The sequence below is a fragment of the Sorex fumeus genome, unplaced genomic scaffold (assembly GCF_029834395.1).
Source record: "Sorex fumeus unplaced genomic scaffold, SorFum_2.1 ptg000028l, whole genome shotgun sequence".
Taxonomy (NCBI): Eukaryota; Metazoa; Chordata; class Mammalia; order Eulipotyphla; family Soricidae; genus Sorex; species Sorex fumeus.
The window spans coordinates 4,231,978-4,255,996 of NW_026606085.1; the positions used below are offsets into that span (position 1 = coordinate 4,231,978).

The 24,019-nt window shown below is 49.9% G+C and overlaps 1 protein-coding gene across 1 annotated transcript; it reads left to right on the forward strand.

The window, feature by feature from the left end:
- Positions 1-18,117: 18,117 nt before the first annotated feature.
- On the forward strand, positions 18,118-24,012 carry SLC2A4 (solute carrier family 2 member 4). The gene is made up of 11 exons (XM_056115000.1): positions 18,118-18,348; positions 19,639-19,755; positions 19,998-20,170; positions 20,259-20,383; positions 20,479-20,594; positions 20,688-20,850; positions 20,942-21,129; positions 21,490-21,594; positions 21,675-21,776; positions 22,264-22,467; positions 22,984-24,012. The coding sequence occupies exons 1-11, from the start codon at positions 18,316-18,318 to the stop codon at positions 23,185-23,187; spliced, it is 1,530 nt and encodes a 509-aa protein (XP_055970975.1). The 5' UTR covers positions 18,118-18,315; the 3' UTR covers positions 23,188-24,012.
- Positions 24,013-24,019: the final 7 nt, after the last annotated feature.

Below are 24,019 nucleotides of genomic sequence, written 5' to 3' on the forward strand. Positions count from 1 at the left end.
ACCAGGAATTATCTCTGAGTGCAGAGCCAGGAGTCAATCCTGAGTACCACTGCGTGTGGCCCAAAATCAAAGAAACAAAAAATCCATAAATGGTTTGAAAAGAGGCTGACAAGGATTAAGTCCAGAGGTTACAGTGGAAGGGTTTGACAGCTGAAGTGTGATTGGATGACTAGGGTCAGATCATAGCTTCTACACCACAACATGGGATGACTGACCAGCAATATTATAAGCTAAGCAACATGATAAGGGAATGTGATCAACTTTCTTTCTATGGGGAAATGTACTCTGAATTCTAAAAAATTAAAATATAAACTTTAGAAGCTTTCAGTGTCATTTTAATATGATATATTATGACTAATAATTATACAAGTCAGATTATTAAGTTACTAGTCAGATCAAGAAGTTATAGAGAGGGGCTGGAGCAATAGCACAGCGGGTAGGGCATTTGCCTTGCACCTGGGTTCGATTCCCAGCATCCCATATGGTCCCCTGAGCACAACCAGGGGTAATTACTGAATGCAGAACCAGGAGTATAACCCCTGTGCATCGCCGGGTGTGACCCAAAGAGAAAATAAAAAAGTTATAGAGAGTGTCTGGAGAGATAATACAGCAGATAAGGCACTTAATTTGAATATGTCCAACCTGGGTTTGATTCCTGGCACCACATATAGTGATCCCTCAGCACCAACTCTGAACACCACTAAGGGTGATCCATAAACAAACACAAATAAAAGTTATAGAGGGAAGCTGGAGCGATAGTACAGCGGGTAGGGCATTTGTCTTGCACACGGCAGACCCGGGACATCCCATACGGTTCCTCAAGCACCGCCAGGAGTAATTCCTGAATGCAGAGCCAGGAGTAACCCCTGAGCATCATTGGGTGTGACCCAAAAAGGAAAAAAAAAGTTATAGAGAGAAGGCAGGTAAAACATTCCAGGACAGATAAAATATTACAGATTCTAATTCCACCTCATTCAACATTTATCCTGGGACCTCATTCTCTCATCTGTAAAATAGGAATAATGGTAATTTGTTTGCTTAAGAGGTAGGGGAGGAACCAAAAAGGTCGTACAATAGGTAGGGCGCTTGCCTGGCACGCGGCCAGCCTGCATTAGATTTCCAGCATCCCATTTGGTTCCCTGCGTGCTGTAGCACTGTAGCACTGTCTTCCCGTTGTTCATTATTTGCTCGAGCAGGCCGAGTGACTTGTTGCTTGTTGCTGTGTTTGGCATATCGAATACGTCACGGGTAGTTTGCCAGGTTTTACCGAGCGGGCGAGGTACTCTCGGTAGCTTACTGGGCTCTCTAAGAGGGGCAGAGGAATCGAACTCGGGTCGCCCCAGTCGGCCGCGTGCAAGGCAAATGCCCTTACCCGCTGTTTTTGGAAGATTAGCATGGCCGCTGAGTACAACCGGTAGTAATTCCTGAGTGCAAAGCCAGGAGTAACTCTCCTGAATACCGCTGGTATGGACCGAAAACAAAACAAAACAGGACAACAATAACAACAAAAAGCAGGGGTTTGGTGCCACCAACAGGTCAACCCGTACCTGCAGGGCGAGTGCATCAGTAGCCTGATGGTGCCTTCAGGCTTCCTGACACCCCAAAATTGCCGCTGTGCCTTTGGCTGGACCCCAACAACTTGGGACCAAGTTTCCCAAGAAATTAAACAGCCAAAAGTTAGGTATGTAGGAGCCATGTCCACAACCACCTCCAGCTCAGCTATGCACGCTCATTTATTGGCCTTATTTCAGAGACCCATAGAATAAATCTCAAAAGAGATCAAAAGCCACAGTTAATCTTGGACCCGCGCATGGCTGAACAGACTGGGGTAAATTGGAGGGGGCAGGTTGGCCTGTGTCTTCCCAGGCAGAGCCCCCAGCAGCTGCTTGCTTCCACAATCCAAAATCGCTGCCATATCCCCGACCGGACTCCACCATCACCAAGATATAAAACGCCGAAAATTCGGGCATGAGGGTTTTGTGACTGAAATCTCCAGGTTTTCACGAAGTTGGGATGGGCTACCTCCCCCACTTCTCAATATACATGGAAGCACTGGCAGCCACCCCTGCAAACCAAGTTCAGCACCACTCTGTAAACTCTATTACTGGCCTTGCTTTAGAGACCCATAAATAAATCTCAAAAGAGATCAAAAGCCAGAGACACAGCAGCGAGTCCCAGAATACACCACAGAGCCAGAGATCTCTCCAGGCCCCATACTGAGCCAATTTCACCAGGGCATCCCAGATGGAGCAGGTGCAGTCTCCCCGCCTACTCCAGATGGAATCCCGGTGACCAAGTGTTCCCACAAGCAAGGCCCAGGTATGCGGGTTCCAGGACTAAATCTCCATGCCACATATCAGCAGAGGTGCCGGGCTGACCCTCCCCAGTTCCCAGCCCGTTCATCAGCCTGGCTGTCACCCCCACAAGTTTCCTCCGGGCACCATTTTAGCTCACCAACAGCCCTGGTTCAGAGATACCCAAGTGAATCTCAAAATGGATTAGTGCCCTATAGAAATGTCTCTGGAACCCAACCATTTACAATCTAGGATTCCAGAAGCACACGGCCACAGCACCCATGATATTCAAAACGAGCAAAGGACAATAAATGATCTAGCATTGCCCCTGGCAGGCAGGCTTGAATGGTGGTGGGAAAATTTGAGCAAAACATAATGCACAAAAGTAGAGAGAAAGTATTGGGGAAATTGCCTGCCATGGAGGCAGGGTGAGGGCTGGGATAGGGGGGCGGTAATCTTGCCTCCAAAAACAGTTTAGGATAATATAAGTATTCTAAGCCTATTTTATAAACATAGATACAAAAATTCTTAATAAAATATTACTTACCCAAATAAAAAACTGTATACTGAAAGGCAAATACAGGGACCAGAAGCAGTACCTAAGCTGATAGGAACCCCTGTCACTATACTAGGTGTGCCCCCCCACCTCCTTCCAAAATCAGTAATGTATTTTCAAAAGAGTAAAGAGTAAAATAATATATTTGTAATAGACTAAAGAAGAAAGTTAAAGGTCAGGGAGGTAGCTCAGAAGTAAAATACCTGCCTTGTATGTGTAAAGTTACTCACCCACATACACACACACTTGAAAGAGAGCTCAATGGACTGAACACATGCAAAAGAAGCATATGACAGATGGATAGGGAGCTTGCCTTGCATGTGGACAATCCAGGTTTGATCCCCAACATCTCATATGGTTCCTTGAGCCCACCAGGAGTGACTCCTGAGTGAAGAACCTGGGATAATCCCGGAGCACTGCCAGGTGTGCCTGCCACCCAGTCAAAAAAAAGAAGCATATGAAAGGCAAAGGTCAATCCCCTGCAACAAATGGTCTCCGAAGCACTGAGCTGGTGTACCCTCCAGCATCTCTGGGTGTGGTCCAAAAGACAAAAAGAAGTGATCCCTTGAACCTCACCCAAGAGTGGACCAGCAGGAAAACCCAGGCATGTGGGACCCCATGACTGAGATCTCCAAGCCTGCTTGGATCAGGACTGGGCCTCCTTCCCCCGGGTCCCCATTTTTTCAGAAGCTTGGCAGTCACACCCACAGACTGGCCCCGGCACCATGTAATTTCATCAACAGTTAAGACCCAGAGACTATAAACTAAAGCTCCTGGAAGAGAACAACACAGAATTTCCTGTACGTTATATTCTATCCATAATAAGCAATACAAAACAAATCATCTAGCATTGCCTTTTCAGCAGGTTTCAGTGGTGGTGGGACTGGTGTCGAAATATTGATTGTAACCAAAGCAGAGAGAGAGTGTGGGGGAAATTGCCACACAGGCAGGAGAAGGGTTGGAACAGGGGGAGGGGAAGTATTGGGGATTTTGGTGGCGGAAAATGTGCACTAGTGAAGGGATGGGTGTTTGATGATTGTATGACCGAAGCTCAAACATGAAAGCTTTGTAAGTGTATCTCATGGTGAATCATTATTGAGGGGGGCAAGGAGTGATCCCTGAGTACAAAGCCAGGAATAAGTCCTGAGCACCACCAGGTATGGCCCAAACACCACGAAAAGAAGAAAAGGAAAGAAAAATCTAAAGGGTCAGAGAGATAAGCAGAGGGATTAAGGCACTTGCCTCTCCTGCAACTGACCCTGGCACGACATATGGACCCCTGAGCAACTCCAGGAGCAATCCTGGAGTGCAGAGATGGGAATAAATCCTGAGCACAGCCAGGTATGGCCCAAAAAACAAATCAAAAGAGATAAATAAAAATATAAAGAAATAAGTTAAGTTGGAGAAGTAGCACAGGCGATAAGGTTTTTACCTTGTGGGACAGACCCCATTTCGACCCCCAGCACTACATACGATTCCCTGAGCTTTGCCAGAAGTGATCCCTGAACACAGAGTCAGGCGTATATTCAGCCCAGGCAAGTGTAGTCTCCCAAAATTTAAGAAATAAATAAATGAGATGAAATTAAAATAATATTGAAAAGAAGGCAAGATCAGTTTTTTGTTTGTTTTATTTTGGGGGTCACACCCAGCAGTGCCAAGGGCTTACTCCTGACTCTGTGCTCAAGGATCATTCCTGGCATAATTTGGAGGACCATATGGGGTGCCAGGAATCAAACCCAGTTTGTCTGCTTGAGAGGAAAACGTTCCCTAGGTTAGCCTCTTGCAAAGTAAACACCCTCCCTGCTCTACTATCGATTTGGCCCTGAGATTCTTTTTTAGGTGTGCTCACGATTTACTTCCCTATCCCAGAAAAAAAAATGAAAGTTTCCTCAACTGGGCCAAAGAGATAGTACAGCAGGTAAGGTGTTTGCCGTGCACATGCCTAACTCGAGTCAAACCTCCAGCATCCCATATGGTCCCCTGAGTCCCACCAGGAATGATCCCTGAGCACTGAGCCAGGAGTAAACCCTGAACCCAACTGGTGTGATGAAATATCAAAAGAAAATAAAACAATACTAATACTTAACAGGCTGAAGCAATAGCCTGAAGGGTTAGGGCTCAAACAGAGGCACTGAGTTTGATCCCCTGCACTGCACTTTCAGGTTAGCCTGGGTGGCACTCAGTATTGCTAGGCAGAGTTGCCCGCACCAACTAATTGTCGGACTGGGCACCTCCAGGCCATCTTAGCAGAAGAGACCTATAGACTCCCAAGCGCCTCTAATGGAACACTGTCCCCAAATTTCCCCAAAAAAGAACTCTTTAGCAAACAAAGATTAGAAAGCAATTTTTTGGTTTTGCTTTGTTTTTGGACCAGATCTGGCTTTTACTACTTTTTAGTCATGGTATTATATTCAGGAATCACCCATGGTGGGCCGTGGGGACTATATGGGGTGCCGGGGATTGAACCTGGGTCAGCTGCATTCATGGCAAGCCCTCACTCACTATACTCTTTGGACTCTATAAAGCAAATATTTTTATTTTCCTCTCCTTCCCTTCCCTTTATTGCTGTAAGGACTAGGCCCACATATACAGGATTTCCTCATAGTTTCAGTTATACACAGGCATGCTGGGAATTGAATTCCTGGCCTTGGTACATGTCTCTTTTGCAGTGCCAAGGATTGAACCCAAGGCTCATGCAAGCAAGCATACACTTAACCACCGATTCACATCTTGGATCCTCATACTCTTTCCTTGTGATGCTCAAAGACATTTGGCTCTTTGATGGGGAGGGGTATGAGTCACAGACAACAGAACTTTCAGGACTGGTCTGGGTACACAGGCCACACCAAAGGGCAAACTCTTTCAGTTACTGGGCCATTTCAGGAAGGAAATCTTTTTAAAAATTATTATTTCTTGGGGCTGGAGCAATAGTACAGCGGGTAGGATGTTTGCCATGCACACGGCCAACCTGGTAGGGCGTTCGCCTTACAAGTGGCCAACATGGCCGACCCGAGTTCGATTCCTCCACCCCTCTCGGAGAGCCCGGCAAGCTACCGAGAGTATTCGATATGCCAGACACAGTAACAACAAAGTCTCCAAATGGAGACGTTACTAGGCCCGCTCGAGCAAATCGACGAACAACGGGAGGGCCTTTACCTTTACCTACCTTTACGGCCAACCTGAGTTCGATCCCCAGAATCCCATATGGTCCCCCAAGCACCACCAGGAGTAATTTGAGTGCAAAGCCAGGAGTAACCCCTGAGCATCACAGGGTGTGACCCAAAAAGAAAAGAAGAAATTATTTTTTCTTTCCTACCCCTCTCCTTGGATGTTGTTAATGTTGTTGGGGTACTTGACTGTGGTGTTGAGCTGAATTGCTCACACACACAGACATGGCACTCACAGAGGGTTGTGTTTCCTTAGTAGTGGAGCTCACACACATGCTCACCTGGGTTGGAGTGTTTGCTGGGGGTCACCGTGGCACTTTTGTATCTGTGGGCCAGGGGCATACTTTCTGAACATGTTGCTCTGATAGCTTTTTGTAAGGTGCTTGCTGGGTTGGCGGATGGAAATCTTGTTGGTGCAGATGGAAATCAGTTGTAGTGCTGAGGTGAGAGAGCCTCAATCTTGCTCAGAATGACAGAACACTGAACATTTGAACCCAGGCATGCAGGGCAGACACTCAAAATGCCTGAGCTCCAGGGGTTTTGAAGGAAATTCCAAAAGAAAAGGAATATTTATTTGTTTATCTGAATTTATTTATTTTTAGTTTGGGAGCCCACACGCAGTAGTGTTCAGGAGTTACTCCCAGCTTGGTGCTGAAGGACCTTGTGAAATAGGAATTAGAACCTTGAGAAGTAGCCTCCTGCATGCAAATCATACTATCTGCCCCTTGAGCAATCTCTTATGCCCCCAGAAAGAAAATCCTTCTTCTCTCTCTCTCTCTTTTTTTTTTTTTGCACTACGCAAGCTACCTGTGATGTATTCGATATGCCAAACACAGTAACAAGTCTCACAATGTTACTAGGCCTGCTTGAGCAAATCGATGAACAACGGGAGGACAGGGACAGGGACAGTGACATCCAAGAGTGCACACTCCTGGCTCTGTGCTCAGGGATCACGCATGGCTCAGGGGTGGTGCCAGGAATTTAATCCTCATCAGTCACATGCAAGGCAAAGTGCCCTAACTGCTGTATTTGCTCTAACCCCACATTTTTCAGTTTAATTATTGTAGTTTTGATTCTCATGCTTACAGCAGTGCTTGTGTCTAGTAGCTTAGGTATGTATAAATAGCTCCTTCTACACTGCAGACATGTCCAGGGCCCCTGACCTTTGCCCCTGTGTTACCTCTGGACTGCCTCTGCTGGCTCCCCCCACCCTTCTCACCCTCCCTGACTTCTGTGTTTCTATAATCTAGGGGAAATATTTTGCCCACCCTTGATAGCTTTCATTCCCTAGACAAGTTGTTCTGTATACCGTAGATTAGTGAGATCAGTCCTTGACTTTTTTTTGTTTATGTTTTTGGGCCACAATCAGCAATGCTCAGGAGTTACTCTTGGCTCTGCACTCAGGAATTACTCCTGGTTGGGGGTTGGAGTGATAGCACAGCAGGTAGGGCATTTGCCTTGCACACAGTCGACCTGGGTTTGATTTCCAGCATCCCATATGGTCTCCTGAGCACCGCCAGGAGTAATTCCTGAGTGCAGAGCCAGGAGTAACCCCTGTGCATTGCCGGGTGTGACCCAAAAAGCAAAGAAAAAATATTACTTCTGGCAGTGCTAAGGGAACCATGTGGGATGCCAGGGATCAAATCCAGGCTAGCCACATGCAAGGCAAATGCCCTACCTGCTGTACTATCATTTCATCCCCATCCTTGTCCTCCTGACTGACTTCACTTTTCATGAGATCCTCCCATTTCATTCAGGTTGGAGCGAATCACATGATTCCATCATTCTTTTCGGTTGCATATATCATATCTATTATAATGTGTTGCAGTGAACAGACATGCATATGTCTTTTCCTTTTTGGCCACACCAGTGATAATCAGGCTCTATACTCAGGAATCACTCCTGGCAGGCTCGGGACCATATGGTACAAGGAAAGTACCCTGCCCACTGTACTGGTCCCCATAGATGGCTAAATCTTTTCTAATCAATGAACTCTAAGGTTTCTAAGGAATCTCCAGATTGTTTTCTATAGAGGCTATACCAGAATAGCATCCCCACCGGCTGCATCTGAGAGACCCATATGGGCCTCTGAGCCAGAAGAAATTCCTGAGTACAGAGCCAGGAGTAACCCCTGAACATTGCTGGGTGTGACTCAAGGGCAAAAACAAACAAAAAAACCCCAAACACATTCAATTCTGGTACACTATAAATCACACAATTTGGGGGCCAAAGCAATCATACAACAGGCAGGGCATTTGCCTTGTATGCAGCCAACATTTGCAATTGATCCCTGGTGCCCCATTCGGTTCCCAGAGCTTTCAGCACATACCTGAGTAAAGAGCCAGGAGTAAGCTCTGAGCACTGCCAGGTGTACCTCCATCCCCCCCATCCCCGAAAAATCACACAATTTGTCATAGCTCTGGGGATTCCTAATACCGGATTGCCAGATTGCCAGTGCTACCAGGACTTTGCTCAGTACATGTGGAGTGGTACTGAGGATCAAAATCTTGGCCTAACACTTGCCAGGTATTTTTGACACACTGCTATTCCTCAGATTACTTGTACAAGAAAAAAAATCAAAGGGGTCACACCCAGTAGATTTACTCAGGAGACTTACCCAGTAGACTTACTCTGCACTCAGAGATCACTCTTGGTAGGGCTCAGGGGACCATACAGGATATGAGAATTGACCCTGGGCTGACCCAGACAAGGCAAACTCCCTATCCTCTGAACTTTTTTTTTTTTTTTTTGCTTTTCAGGTCACACATGCTCAGGAGTTACTCCTGGCTCTGCACTCAGGAATTACTCCGGAAGGTGCTTGGGGGACCATATGGGATGCCGGGGATCAAACCCGGGTTCTGCCTCATGCAAGGCAAAAGTCCTACAGCTGTGCTATGGCTCTGGTCCCTCCCCACTATACTATTGCTCCAGTTCCAGTACCAGAAAATTTTGTAGATGATTGTGATTACAATGATGAAATGATGGGTGTATATGTGTTTGTGTGTCTGTGTGTGTGTGTGTTTAAATCTATCAGAATGGGGATAGGGAAATAGCTTAATGGAATGAACACATGCTTTGCATGAGTAGTCACAACATAGATCCCCAGAACCACATATACACCCCTAATAGCATCTGGAGTAATCCCTGTGCACCTACCATGGAGTACCTAGTCCCTGAGAATCACCAGATATGACTCAAAAGAAAAAATTATCAAAATGTATATTTCAGGGGCAAAGAAAGAGGTGGCATGCTTGCCTTGTATGCAGTCAACCCAGGTTCAACCTCCAGTATCACATATGGTCCCCCAAGCCCCACCAGGAATAATCCCTGAGAAAGGAGGGAGGACTAAGTCCTGAGAACCACAAATATGGTCCTAACCACCCCCCCAATAAATAAATATGTACAGTTTGTTTGCCATATTATCTTCATTAATCTGTTAAATATAAACAAAACCAAAAAACTTACATGCAATTTCTTCTAAGCACTGTATGAGCACTATATTCTTCAGCATTTAAAACCCTGAGATGTAGATACTATTATTATCTCCCTTCTCATTTTACAGATGAGGCACATTGCTGAGAGAACTTCTCCGAGGACACTGTCAGTATGTATGAGAGCCAGAGCTCACACTCCAGCTGTTTGGGCCCAGAGTCCGCACCCTGACCAGGGCGCAATGTGGGCTCCAGTGACTGTGGCAGGAGGCAGGGCAGCGAGCAGACCCCGCCCACACTGCTGATGGCAATGACAAGCTGTAGTGCTTAATCAAATTAGGCACAAGTATCCCCAGTGACTCAGCAATTCCACTGCTGGTACTAGATGTAAATAAGGGCCCAGAGGAATAGTGAGGGGCTTAGTCATGAGTCCTAATTCCTCAAGTTGTACATGCTTCTGCTGTGGAGCCTTACAGCTCTCTTGTCTGCAATCCCCAGTGCCACAGATACTTCTAACTGCGCCACACAGAGCTGTGTGTGGCACTACAAAAAACATCACACTGCCACTCAAAGATCTGCAAGCGCCGCCACTAGAAAAAGGGACCCGAGAAAACATGTGTGAGCACCGCAGGGCCTCTAGCGGACACCACAGCCATAACTCGAGTCTCAATTACAAGAGCGAGCCCCAGAGAGTCACATGTGCGAGCACCACAACTAAGGAGTGCAAACCTCTGTGAATGCCACAGTTACATATGTGAGCACTTAATCTAATGTTCGATTCCTGGTGAGCCCCCACATGAGAGAAGTGTGAGCATCCCAGGCAGGCATGAGTATAGAGAGGCCTTGGTCATCAACAATGAAATAATCAACAGCAGCAGCAGCAACAGCAATGAAGGGAAGGAAAAGGAATCCAAAATGTTGTAGGCTGGGACTGGAGGGATAGGACAGTGGGTAGGGCATTTACCTTGCACCTGACCCAGGTTTAATTCCCAGGAGCCCATATGGTCCCCCGAGTCCCACCAGAAGTGATGCCTGGCACAGAGCCAGGAGTAAACTCTGAACACTACTAGGTATTCCCCCACCTCACACACAAAAAAAAGTCCTCATCGGAGTTCATATGGAACATTGTACAAAAACATCTCTTGCAGTATTTGTGATTGGGAACTAGCGTTGAAAGTATGCTTATCAGGGCCAGGGAGATAGTATAAGCAGGCTGGCACTTACCTTGTACTCGGTGGACCTGGGTTTTATCTCTGGCATCTCAAATGGTCTCCTGAGTCCTGCCAGAAATGATTCCTGAATGCAGAGCCAGGTGCAAGCCCTGTGCACCACTGAGTGTACCCCCAACCCCCACAAAGAAAGGGGGCTTGTCAAAGGGACTGAGAGCAAGTGAAATGTGGAGTGATTGATTCTATGGAATATTAGGCAACAATAGGTTTAATAGTCATAGAACAAAGCCTTTTTTGCCCTGGTCTTTTTGTATTGTTTTGTTTTGGCCCCATGAGCTGAGATTGAACCCAGGGCTCCCAAATACAAATCATGTGCTCTAACCCTTTGAGTTATCTCTGTAGCCCATAAGTGGAGATTTATTTTATTTTATTTTTAGATATTGGGCCACACCTGGCAATGCTCAAGGGTTACTCCTGGATCAGCTTCAGGAATCACTTCTGGAGGTGCTCGGGGGACCATATGGGTTACATGGGATCAAATTCAGGTCAGCTGTGTGCAAGAACCAGACCCACTGCGCTAATGCTCCCACCCCTAGATGGAGCCTGAAAACATAATGCTGGGGCCAGAGAGATAGTACTGCAGGCAGGGCAGTATGTGGCTGTACGTGGCTGGCCTGGGATCAACCCCTGCACGCCATATGGTCGCAAAGTCCAGACAGCTATGACCTGGGGCCACCAGGTGTGGCCCCCAAATCAAAATAAAACATAATGCATGGGGGGGGATCAAAGATAGAGCAAGATAAAAACAATTCAAGACAAGAAGCTGGAGTAACAGCGCAACGGGTAAGTTGCTGGCCTTGCACATACTGATACCAGTTTGATACCGGCATCCCATTTGGTCCCATAAACAACACCGGGAGTAATTCCTGAATGCAGAGACTGGAGTAAGCCCTGAGCATTACCAGGTATGGCCCAAAAAAACAAAAACAAAAAAACTCAAGACAAGATATTGACTCATATAATTTTAAGATATTTTCACCAGAGGCAGAGGGGGGAGGATGAAGAGATGGACAAGAGGTGACATAGGGACATTGATATAGGCTCAGTGATATAGAGACAGTGACATAGGAAGGCTTTGGGGCACTTTTATCGTGGTGGGTGCAGTAACTGTACATAATATCATATACATTAACACTATTGTAAACAGTTATCTAAACTATAAATTAAAATAAGTTATTAAAAAGTTATTTTCACAGAAAAACTTGATATTTTTGTAGAACACAACCAAAAATAGTAGTAAAGGCATTAGAATGGTAGTGGTTTCTCCTGCCCTCCTATATTTTAGCTACCAAGATCACAATCAGAAGGCAGCAATCACAAGAGCCTGGAAAAAGTTCACAGGAATTAGCTTCCATACACTGAAAAGTTTTATTTTTAATTTTAATTTATTTTTTGGCTTTTTTTTTTTGCTATTTGGGTCACGCCCTGCAATGCACAGGGGTTACTCCTGGCTCTGCAGTCAGGAATCACCCCTGGCAGTGCTCAGGGGACCAAATGGGATGCTGGGAATGGAACCTGGGTCGGCCACATACAAGGCAAACACCCTACCTGCTGTGCTATTGCTCCAGCCCCTATTTTTTGGTTTTTTGAGTCACACCTGGAAATGCTCAGGGGTTACTCTGGCCTGGCTCTGCACTAAGGAATTACTCCTGGAGGTGCTAGGGGGATCATATGGGATGTCGAGGATCGAATCTGGGCCAGTTGTGTGCAAGGCAAACGTCTTACCTGTTGTACTATTGCTCTGGCACCACTGGACAGACTTAGAAAGACTGCAGTTGATTCTGAGATTAATGAACCAAGAATTACTTTGCAAGATCAATCTGCTCCCTCCCTGACATATGCAGTCTCTCTCTTCTATTTTTCCATCATATTATCATATTCTTTCTCTCACACACAAAAACATTCTGTCTCTGGGGCGGGAGTGATAGTATAGAGGGTAAATCCTTGAGCACGGCTTACCCGGGTTTGATCCCTGGCACCCAATTGGTCCCCTGAACCCATCAGGAGTGATTCCTGAGTACAGAGCCAGGAATAAGCCCTGAGCACTGCAGGTGTGTCCCCAAAAAAGAAGCAAACCAAAAAAAATACTCTGTCTCAGGAGTCAGAGAGATAGTATGGCAGGTAGAACACTTACCTTATACACAACCAAAGTGGGTTTGGTCCCCAACACTCCTTATGGTCCTCCAAGCCAGCTAGGAATGATCCCAGAGCACAGAGCCAGGAGTAAGTTCTGAGCATGGTTCAGGTATAGCCCAAAACAATCACAATCACGATCACCCTGTTGTTTGGCAATTGCCTCAAGCAGGCCCCAGTAACGTTTCCTTCGTCCTAGCCCTTAGATTTTAAAGTGCCATATTCAAGGCTCTTTCAGAGTTGGGAGAATGAGACCCATCATTGTTACTGGTATTTGGCATACTGGGTACACCACAGGGAGTTTGCCAGACTCTGCCGCGTGGGCAGGTTACATTCAGTAGCCTGCCAGGTTTACCCAAAGTAAGAATGAGATAATAAGATGTTGTGTGGCCGCATTTGCGGCCGCACGCTTCTGGGAACTGGGTTTTATAGTCTCTGGGTCTTGGCTGTTGATGGGATTACATGGCGTGGGGCGGGGGGAAGGGGGGGTCAGTTGGTGGGTGTGACCCCTGCCTACTGGAAGATGGAGGATCTGGGTGAAGGATGCTCAGCCCGGATCCAAGCAGGCTTGGAGATCTCAGCCCCGGGACCTGCATGCCTTTGTTCCTCTGCTGGTACCTTCATGCATGTGGAGAGTGGTCTCAGCATGGTGGTGGCTGGTTCTGTAGGTCTTTGGCTGCCAGAGCTCTGCTCGGGACAGGGAGGGAAACTCAACCCGCCCCCCTCCAAGGCGCCCCGGCGAGGACAGTCAGGCACGGGGGCAGGAGACTGCTCTGTTCTCTTCCGGGAGCTGGGTTTCTTCAGCCTTGAGCCAGGAAGCCTGAAGGCCAATTTGTGTGATGAGAGAGAGAGAGAGAGAGAGAGAGAGAGAGAGAGAGAGAGAGAGAGAGAGAGAGAGAACAGAGAGAGAGAGAGAGAGAGAAGCAAAGGAGAAAGAGCTTGCCAAACCAATCCTGTCTTCTATATCGGCTCAAACTTGTTTACCTTGATTCTGCTTTCCCTAGAGTTTAGTTGTTTTTCAATTTTTGGTTTTTGTTTTGCGGGATGGGGTAGGGATGGGGGCACTGCCAGTCAGCCAGTGTGCTCAGGGCTTACTCCTGGATCTGTACTCAGGGATCACACCTGGTGGGGATTTGGGAGTCATATGGAGTGTCAGGAATTGAATCCAGGTCAGCGGGGTGCAAGGCAAGTGTATTATTACTGTGCTATTTACTCCAGTTCCTGGAGTTTAGTTTTTTCGTTTTGTTTTTATCTTTGAAGTGTTGCCAGAAATGGAAGTAAGGGCCTCACAGCTGCAAAGCAAGTGTTCTAATGCTGAGTCCCCTCCCTGGGAGAGTTTAGTTTTTATAATAAAGGCCTCACCTTGGGGATGACATTATTGTACAGTGGTTAAGATACTTGCCTTGCAAACGGCCAACCCAGGATCCATCCCCAGCATTCCATATGGTCCTCCAAGACCACCAGGAGTGATTCTTGAGCACAGCCCCAAAACAAAAGAAAATAGGGGCTGGAGAGATAGCACAGCGGGTAGGGCGTTTGCCTTGCACGCGGCCGACCCGGGTTCGATTCCCAGCATCCCATCTGATCCCCTGAGCACCGCCAGGAGTAACTCCTGAGTGCAGAGCCAGGAGGAACCCCTTTGCATCGCCAGGTGTGACCCAAAAAGAAAAAAAAATAGGTGCCAAGGCCACCCTATTAGAAATCAGTCTGACAAGAACAGTGCTTCAGAGTCACCTGGACTATAATTAGTGTCTGGCCTGGCGGTAGTTGGGGGAGTATGACGGGTGGTCTGGGGGAGATGTAGGGGTACTCTGTGAGAAGAGTTAAACTCAGGGCTTTACACATGTTAGGTATGTTCTATATCCCTTCAGCTATGTCCTGAATTTTAAACTCTAAGGAGGGGCCAGGAAAACAGTGCAGGGATTAAGGCACTTGCCTGGAATGTGATTGAGCTCTGTTTGATTCCCAGCATCACATAAGGTCTTCCGAACACTTCCAGGGGTGACCCGTGAGCTCAGAGCCAGGAATAATCAATCCCTGAGCACCACCAAGTTCAGCTCAACCTGACCCTTCCTTCCTTTGCGGGGGGTGGGGGGGGGAACAGCAACACAACTCTAAGAAAGGTCCCTAGAAACCATCAGAAACAATGAATCAGAAAAGAGGAGGAAAATACTTTGCCCTGAGTGGCAGAACAGACTCTAGTGTTGCTTGACACTAAAATTTGGGGAGGAGATCCCACAGTGCTCAGGGGCTACTCCTGGCTCTGTGCTCAGGTATTACTCCTGGAGGTACTCAAATGACCATATTGGTAATGGGAATTGAACTGTTCTTGGCTACATGCAAGGAAACACCCTCTCCCCTATACAATCTTTTTTTTTTCTTTTTGGGTCACACCTGGCAATGCTCAGGGGTTACTCCTGGCTCATGCACTCAGGAATTACTCCTGGAGGTGCTGGGGGGACCATATGGGATGCTGGGAATCGAACCCGGGTCGGCCATGTTGGCTACGTGCAAGGCAAACGCGCTACCCGCTGTGCTATCGCTCCAGCCCCCCCATACAATCTTTCAGTCTCTACACTGACTTTTTCCTACCTCCAGTGTGTGCCTTTCTCCTACTTGCTTTCCTTTTTGTGGTATTCTGCATCTCTACCACTACTTTCACCTTTCTGAGCTATTTTGCTTCCATCAATTGCTTCTGCTCCTCTCTGATTATAAACATTTGGTACTCCTCAACGTTCAGACCTCAATTGTTTTTGCTTTGTTTTTGTTTGTGGGCCATACCTGGTGATGCTCAGGGTTTACTCCTGGCTCTGCACTTAAGGATCACAGATGGCAGGCTTGGGAAACCATATGGGCTGCTGGGGATCGAAACTGGATCAGTCACATGTAAGGTTCTGGCCCCTCTTTCGTTTTAATTTTAGATCACACAGTGTTCAGGGTTCATGCGGTACCAGGGATTAAACCCCAGCACCCTACATAGCATGTGGTCCAGCCTTCTGAGCTATGTCCCCTGCCCCCACCTGTATTCTTGGTCATTAAAAGCAGATCTCTATTTCATACACTCAACATAAATTTACTGAGTGCCCACCCCTAGGCTGAGTACCAGGGTCAGAAGAAAACAGGGTGGCCTTCTTCCCTCAAGGTTGAAGTCACGGTCACGGTCCTCCCGTTGTTCATCGATTTGTTCAAGCAGGCCCAGTAACGTCTCCATCATGAGACCTGTTGTTACTGTGTTTGTCATATCGAATACGTCACGGGTAGCTTGCAGGCTCTGCCATGCAGGTGAGATACTCTCAGTAGCTTGCCGGGCTCTCCGAGAGGGGCAGAGGAATCGAACTCGGGTCGACCATGTCGGCTGCTTGTGAGGCAAACGCCCTACTGCTGTGCTATCGCTCCAGCCCCAAGGTTGAAGTAGAGAAGAGAAACTACATATCACATCAGGTTACACATGGTATTCTGTAGGAAGGCCACGGAAATTTTCACAGAGGGACTTAGCTTATTCTGAGGGATAACAGAAGTCTTCTGGTATTTCAGAAAAAAGGGCTACTATGGCAAAGACACTATGGACTGAAAGAACATGCTGTGTTCAAGGTACAATGGGTAGTTATCGACCAAAACTTAAGGGAAAGGATAGAAGCTAAGGCAAAGGTGGGAGAAGTAGGAGGTAATATTGACTCTGAAAAGGGACATGAGCTTAACAGTGATGACAACAAATAAACTGTTGGACACGGGCACTGTGTGAATAAACCATTTTGCATTATGCTATGTAAGGAAAGGAGAAATAGGAAGACAAGTCTGGACCAAAGGAAGTAGTAGAGAAGGAGAAAATCAATGACAGTGGCAAATAATTGGGTAAGTAACGAATAGGTGCAGAAGGGCAGAATCAGATGTATTTCTAGGGTTCTGAGAGTGATGATAGCAGATGGGACCATTCACTGCCATGGGGGGCTGTTTCGGATATGTTTTGTTTGACGGATTGGTTCTGGGTCACACCTGGCGTGCTCAAGGGCTCCTAATGGCTAAGTGCTCTGGGAACAAAAGAGGCCGGGACTTCAGCATGCTAAGTACATGCTCCAACACTTTGAACTATCTCCCTGACCAGAGACTTGGACTACTTGATCATGTGAGTTGCCCTATCCCTGTGTCCCTGTGGTAGATGAACCCTCTGTTCTTTTTTCTTCTTTTGGTTCACAGTAGGCGATGCTCAGGCTTAGGGATCACTCCTGGTGGGTTTGGGGAACCATATGTGGTGCTGAGATCGAACCCGGGTCAGCCGCGTGAAAGGCAAGGTACTTAATCGCTCAAGCCCCCAAAGCCGGTTCTTGAGCTCCTGAGTGGTAGGTAACTGACGCCTTGAAGAAGTGGAATGGCTTGGGTCGGTGAGCCGGAGACCACCACGGGCGGACCGTTGCGGATCCCCACTCTCCCTCCAGGTGGCACTACAGTCTCGCGCTTCGGTGGCCGATTTTCCAAGCAGGGTGCCCAAGCGATCCTGCGCAGGATTCAGTGGGGACTCAAACCCGAGGGACCTCTGGAGAGCGAGTCCAGTCATTCACACAGTCACGCATGTTTTGGGACCCAGGGTCCTTTGAGGTGTAGTGTGCATGCCTATGACTACCGGTCCCTCAACCAGCAACCAAAGCGGAAACGACCGAGTTTAGCAGTGTCCAGCGCCAAGGATGCGCAGAACCCACAGCCCAGACGCCTGAACCACAAAAGAACGGAATTCCCTCCATCTAGTTACCCGTTCGCGGGAAGCGTCGCGGGTCCTTTAAAGTCCCATTATTTCTCCCCTCCCCCGTCCGGGCCTGTCCGGGACACCCGGGACCTGACATTTGGCTTCTCCCAGCGTGGGAACTAAAAATAACTGCTCTGGGTTACATCAGGCCATTGCTCCTCTCCCGACCGGCGCACCAGCTCCCACGCCGTGTCAGGCCGCCCGCGTTCCCTCCACCCCTGACCACCGGGTCCGCTGGACCCAAAGACCCAGCCGGCGGCGCTAGGCCTTGACACCTCTGCTCGCGCCCCCCACCCGGCGGGGACCCGCGCCTTCCCACCAGGAGCGGAGGGGCAGCAGGTCTCTCCGCCCAGGCCCGAGGGGCGTGTCCGGGCGGCACGCGGAGGGGCGTGGCGTGGCGGGCCGACCCCGGCACCCCGCCGCGGGCCGAACGCGGGGCCAGGAGGGGCGTGGCCTACCGGGGTGTGCGGGCTCCTGGCCAATGGGTGCCGCGAAGGGCGTGGCCCGTGGGGCGGGGGTTCTGTGGGGGCCCTTCGGGTCTTTTCCCTGTAGCCACGCTTTGCCAGATCCCCGGGAGCCCTGCAGCTCTCTGGCTCCCTGGCCTCCGGCTGCGGGTCCCGCCAGGCCCGCCCTCCGCACGCCGCCCCGGGACCCCTGTCGGCCCCGCGCCCTCTGCCTCAAGGCCCGGGCGGCAGGCTGCGATCACCCGTCCCGGCACGTTGCGTCGGCCGCAGCTCCGGTGCCCCGAGCTCCTAAGCTAAGGCAAGATGCCGTCTGGTTTCCAGCAGATCGGCTCAGAAGTAAGGCTCACCGTGCAGGAGCTGGATGGGGGCATGGGTCCCGCTTTGCTCGGGCTGGGGTCGCTGTTGGGGTCAACTAGGGGCGGTCCCTGCGTAGGCGTGGGGGGCGGTTGGGATGGGGGCTGGCTATTTATACCTGGGCAGCCCAACTCGTGACTGTCGGATTCTAGTCCCGCCAGAAGAAGCCAGGCTGCCTCGGAGACCGTTTGGGGGCACAGACACAACTGTATTCTGAGAATCCAGGGTTCGCCTTTCCCTTGCGTGGTGCGTGGGGAAGGATCAGGACACCCTGCCTTCAACCCGACCTTAAGGAACAGCTCCAGGCGGGTCTTTGCCTCAAGGCGCTGCCTGCCTGACCCGGTACTCGGCCGATTTTCGGAGCAGAGGCCCTATAGGGGCCCCCACCCCCACTCCTGGCCATCCTCCAGACCGCTGAACTTTCCCTTGGCCCCGTGGCTGTTGGAGGGGTAGAAGGGAGTGTCACCCCACCCCCACCCCCCTCAGCTCAGGTTTCCTGCTTGGAGACAGTCTGTGCCGCCAGAAGTGGCCACCACTGCCACCGCCCCTCACACCACCTTCCCGCCCCCCCTCCCCTGGGCATGGCTTTCCCATGCTAAAGCAGTCTGCCCCCCAGCCTTTTTCAGAGCTTAGAGGGGGAAGGGAGGCCAGGGCGGAGACAGAAACAGCCCCCTCAAGAGCCAAAGGCTGGGAAGAATGACCTCCATGTCCTTTTTGGAATTGCCCTTCTTGAGCCTGGATGAGGGGACCCCTCCGAAGGAACAAAAGAAAACGGAAGTTGATAAAGTACTTGTTGGTTTATAAACCCAACTCTTCCGGAGCTGGTTTGATTTTGTCAATCAAAATCATTGGCTGTCAATAGTGGGTTTTGATTTTCACATTTCCACTGACAGGAAAAGCAGGCAACATTCCCGCTATTTCACAGGGGAGGAAATCTAGGTTCAGATTTGGGAAAGTGACTTGCCCAAGGTCATACAAAACTAAACTCAACTCTCTTAATGTCAAGCCTATTTCAAGGTCACAGAGGAACTGCCGAGATCTAGATCCTCAAACATTTCTCTGCCTGCTGGATGCAAATATCCGTTTCTTCTCCATGCCCTGGTTACTGTTGGATTCTCCCCACTCTTGTTTATATTAAGCGCTTCGTGCAATTCCTAATATGGCCCAGTTTTTCTGACCCAACATGTTGGATGGAAACCAGCATCATAAAACTGGGCCCTGGAAAGAAACAATGATTCCTTGTGCTAAGCCTCTTCTCTCCTGCCTGTTCAGGATGGTGAACCCCCTCAGCAGCGCGTCACCGGGACCCTGGTCCTTGCTGTATTTTCTGCTGTGCTTGGCTCCCTGCAGTTCGGTTACAACATTGGGGTAATCAATGCCCCGCAAAAGGTAAGGAGGCTACAGCTTATAGGCTGGGGTGCTCAAAGGGCAAGAAGCGCAGGGAGACAGCTCAACAGATTGGGTGCATGCTTTGTATGCAGAAGTCCAGGTTGAATCCCCAAGTCCAGCACCCCATAGTTCCCTAAGCACACCCCCTTCCCCAGCCCCTGGCATCCCCAAAGGGCAGGGGTGATCAGGGAGTGCAGAGAGAAAAAGACCTGCAAGGAACCACTCCTATGTTGTCCCCTCAGGTGATTGAACAAAGCTACAATGAGACATGGCTGGGGAGACAGGGACCTGAGGGGCCTGGCTCCATCCCCCCGGGTACCCTCACCACCCTCTGGGCTCTCTCCGTGGCCATCTTTTCTGTGGGCGGCATGATCTCCTCCTTCCTCATTGGTATCATCTCTCAGTGGCTGGGAAGGTATGGTACGAGGGGGCCAGAACGAGGGAACAGGAAGGGAGCCCCACAGCAGGGCACCAACTCTTACAGCCTCTCTTTTGCCTACCAGAAAGAGGGCGATGCTGGTCAACAACATCCTAGCAGTGTTGGGGGGAGCCCTCATGGGCCTCGCCAATGCAGCTGCCTCCTATGAGATGCTTATCCTTGGACGGTTCCTCATTGGCGCCTACTCAGGTACCCTCCAGCAGCACCATGACTTGGCCCAGTGCCCTGGCCTTCTTTACCACCCCACTGCATCCCTTGAGCCTTCTTTTCTTCCCTCTGTCCAGGGCTGACGTCAGGGCTGGTGCCCATGTATGTGGGTGAGATCGCCCCCACTCACCTGCGAGGTGCCTTGGGGACACTCAATCAATTGGCCATCGTCATTGGCATTCTGATAGCCCAGGTGACTGGGCCTAACCTTGTGGGGGGGCCAGGTAAGGGGATGGTGGGACTCTAGGGGACAGTCTCAATGGCCTGTCCCACTCTGCTCCCACAGGTGCTGGGCTTGGAGTCCTTACTGGGCACTTCCACCTTATGGCCATTACTCCTGGGCATCACCGTACTGCCTGCCCTCCTACAGCTGGTCCTGCTACCCTTCTGCCCAGAAAGTCCCCGCTACCTCTACATTATTCGGAACCTGGAGGGTCCTGCCAGAAAGAGTAAGTGCTCCCACCCCACCTCACTAGCCCCAGACATTTCTCCTCCCAGGCCTCTCCGAGCCCTCTCAGGCCTGACCTTCCTTCCCCACAGGTTTGAAGCGCCTGACAGGCTGGGCTGACGTGTCTGGAGCACTAGCCGAGCTTAAGGAAGAGAAGCGGAAGTTAGAGAGAGAGCGGCCACTGTCCTTGCTCCAGCTTCTGGGCAGCCATACCCACCGGCAGCCCCTCCTCATTGCGATTGTGCTGCAGCTCAGCCAGCAGCTCTCTGGCATTAACGCGGTACGTGTGCTGTGCCCAGCAACCTCTGCAGAGGACAAGTGTAGGGATGAGCTTGAGATGAAGGGAGAAGGGAAAATGCCCCCCCCAGGTCTTTTAGGCCAGAGAGAACTCAATAGGCTGAGCAGAGACTGGGTTTAATCCCCGGCGCAACATGGTCTCCACGTACTACTGGGAACGATCTCTGAACACAGAACCAGAAGTAGCCCCCAAACACTGGCAGGGATGATTCCCCCATACCACCTGCCCCCCACACACACACATACATACCCCCCAAAACCACACAAACTCAGATTTATCCAGTTTGGTGCAGCTGTGAGAGAAGGAACATTTCGGCCATCCCCTTTTCTTTTTCACTTGTAGGTCTTCTACTATTCAACCAGCATCTTTGAGTCAGCGGGCGTTGGGCAGCCAGCCTATGCCACCATAGGAGCTGGTGTGGTCAACACCGTCTTCACTTTGGCCTCGGTAACTAATGGCCTCTGGAATGGCCCCTCGATTAGCTGTGTGTCCTCAAGGGCCCCACCCAACTCTGATTCTCTCTCTAGGTGTTCTTGGTGGAACGTGCAGGGCGCCGGACACTCCACCTACTAGGCCTGGCAGGAATGTGTGGCTGTGCCATCTTGATGACTGTGGCTCTGCTTCTTCTGGTGAGGTTTCTGCTGGGGAAGGGAAAGGGTCGGGGACGTGCGTCCCAGCCAGCCCGGGAAAACTCCCTTGGTATTCTGTACGATAACCAGCTACTCGTCCATACAGGCCTTTAGAACTAGGGCCAGCTGGTATGTGAGGACCCTAGTCTGTGTTCTGGAGGGTCTCAGCCTACATGGGAACTCACTCTGGGAGGAAGCTCTCGCTCAACATTGGCAGCCAGGCAGAAAAAGCGCTGTCAAGCCTCAGAAGGACCCAGCTTTAGAGCTTGACAGGACTCGACCCTCAAAGAACCTAACATTGCCCCCTGTCTCCACCCCGTTCTGAATCTACTTGGGACTAATGGCTGAATGTCAGTGCTCAAAAAGGATCAGGGCTGTTCTAACCTAAGTGGCAGACCCACGAGCTGCTGAAAGGAGCAGAGGGGAGTTCTTGGGCTCGGGCAAAGGAAGATGGCACTGACTTCCTTACTCTCCCTGCGTGCCCTAGGAGCGGGTTCCAGCTATGAGTTACGTCTCCATTGTGGCCATCTTTGGCTTTGTGGCATTCTTTGAGATTGGCCCTGGCCCTATTCCCTGGTTTATCGTGGCTGAGCTTTTCAGCCAGGGACCCCGCCCAGCAGCCATGGCTTTGGCTGGTTTCTCCAACTGGACCTGCAACTTCATCATCGGCATGTGCTTCCAGTATGTTGCGGTAAGTCTCCTGTGAGGAGAGCAACTCGGAGCTCGCCCACTCATTTTCTAGTATCCCCAAAGGCTGCCACTCGCAGTGCACAAACCCCAGCCCAGAGACTAGTAGGTGTGGGGGTCATTTTGGGGATGACATGAGCATCAAAGATCCCCTTATGTACCAGAACCAAAGCAAGAATGAAGTTGAAGTCTAGAGGATAGGAAGTGGAGGTGTCCTCAAAACAACCCAGTGGCAAAATTTTAGACTTTGAATACAATAAACATGTGCCATACATGACTGGGAATTTATACAGGGCAGCAACCTGGGGTGGGGAAAGAAGGAACGAGCTGAAGGAGAGTCTAAGTCCAGGGAATCCTTCTTTCTGATCGACTCTCACTGCTGGCCATTCCCACTGCCCTGCAGAGGAGCTAGCTGCTGTCTGCGAGGTTCCCAGATCCCCGTGAGAGACCTTAGTTTCTGGCTTGTCTGAGGCCACCCCTTCCTTCTCCTCTGTCAACACCTCTTTCTCCACTGTCCCAGGATGCTATGGGTCCCTACGTCTTCCTTCTGTTTGCGGCTCTCCTGCTTGGCTTCTTCATCTTCACCTTCTTAAAAGTGCCTGAGACCCGAGGCCGGACGTTTGACCAGATCTCAGCTGCCTTCCGCCGGACCCCCTCCCTTTTAGAGCAGGAGGTGAAACCCAGCACAGAACTTGACTACTTAGGGCCTGATGAGAATGACTGAGGGGCTGGCCTAGGTGGGAGAGCCTGTTCTCTACCTCCCTAGAAACCCCTCCTTTCCTCTGCAGCACTTTAACCCTCTTGTCCCCGTTACTTCCAGGCTGGAGAAGCCCCTGCCACCTGGTGGAACTGGGAACTGGAGGGAAGGGTGGTCTGAGCACCCCCTCATTCCCCTGTGTGACTCTGATTATTTATGTGTCGTGGTTAGGTTGTGACCATCAGGGTGGGCCATTCTCCCCTCTCTTCCCCTCCTTCCGTAGCCCACTCCCTCTCTGCCAAAGAGGGATTAGGAGGAGGGGAGCCCCAAGGCTGACTTTAGTGGGCTGGACTGAAGAGGATAGCAGGACTGGAGAAAAATCCAGTTTCCCACTGTGAACTCCTCCCACTATCTGGCACTTTGTCTGAAATCTTGCTCCAGAGACTCTGGGTGAAGGGGGTTTTGTCTTGACTCCTCCAGGGCAAAGGACACTCCTCCTCCCCAGACCTAAGCTCACTCCAGACTCGGTCCTCTCACTGAACCTGCTAGGCAAGAGGATGGTGGTGAACGGAGGGAAAGCAGGCTCTCCACCTCTGGACTTCAGGCCTTGGGCCCTACACCAAGTGCTCCCTAAGGCAGCACAGGAGGCGGGGCGGGGGCTCTTTTCCTCTGCATCCTGTAGGGAGCGTAAGGGGAACAGGGAAGGACACCTGTAAACAGCGGGCTGGGAGTAGCCTTTAGATATTTTTTGTATATGTTTGAAAAAAGATGGGGTAAGAAGAGACTGGAGGTCATTGTACTAAATGTGTATATATGTGTATAGAAGTCTATAAAATCACTGTATGAGACCAATGTCCTG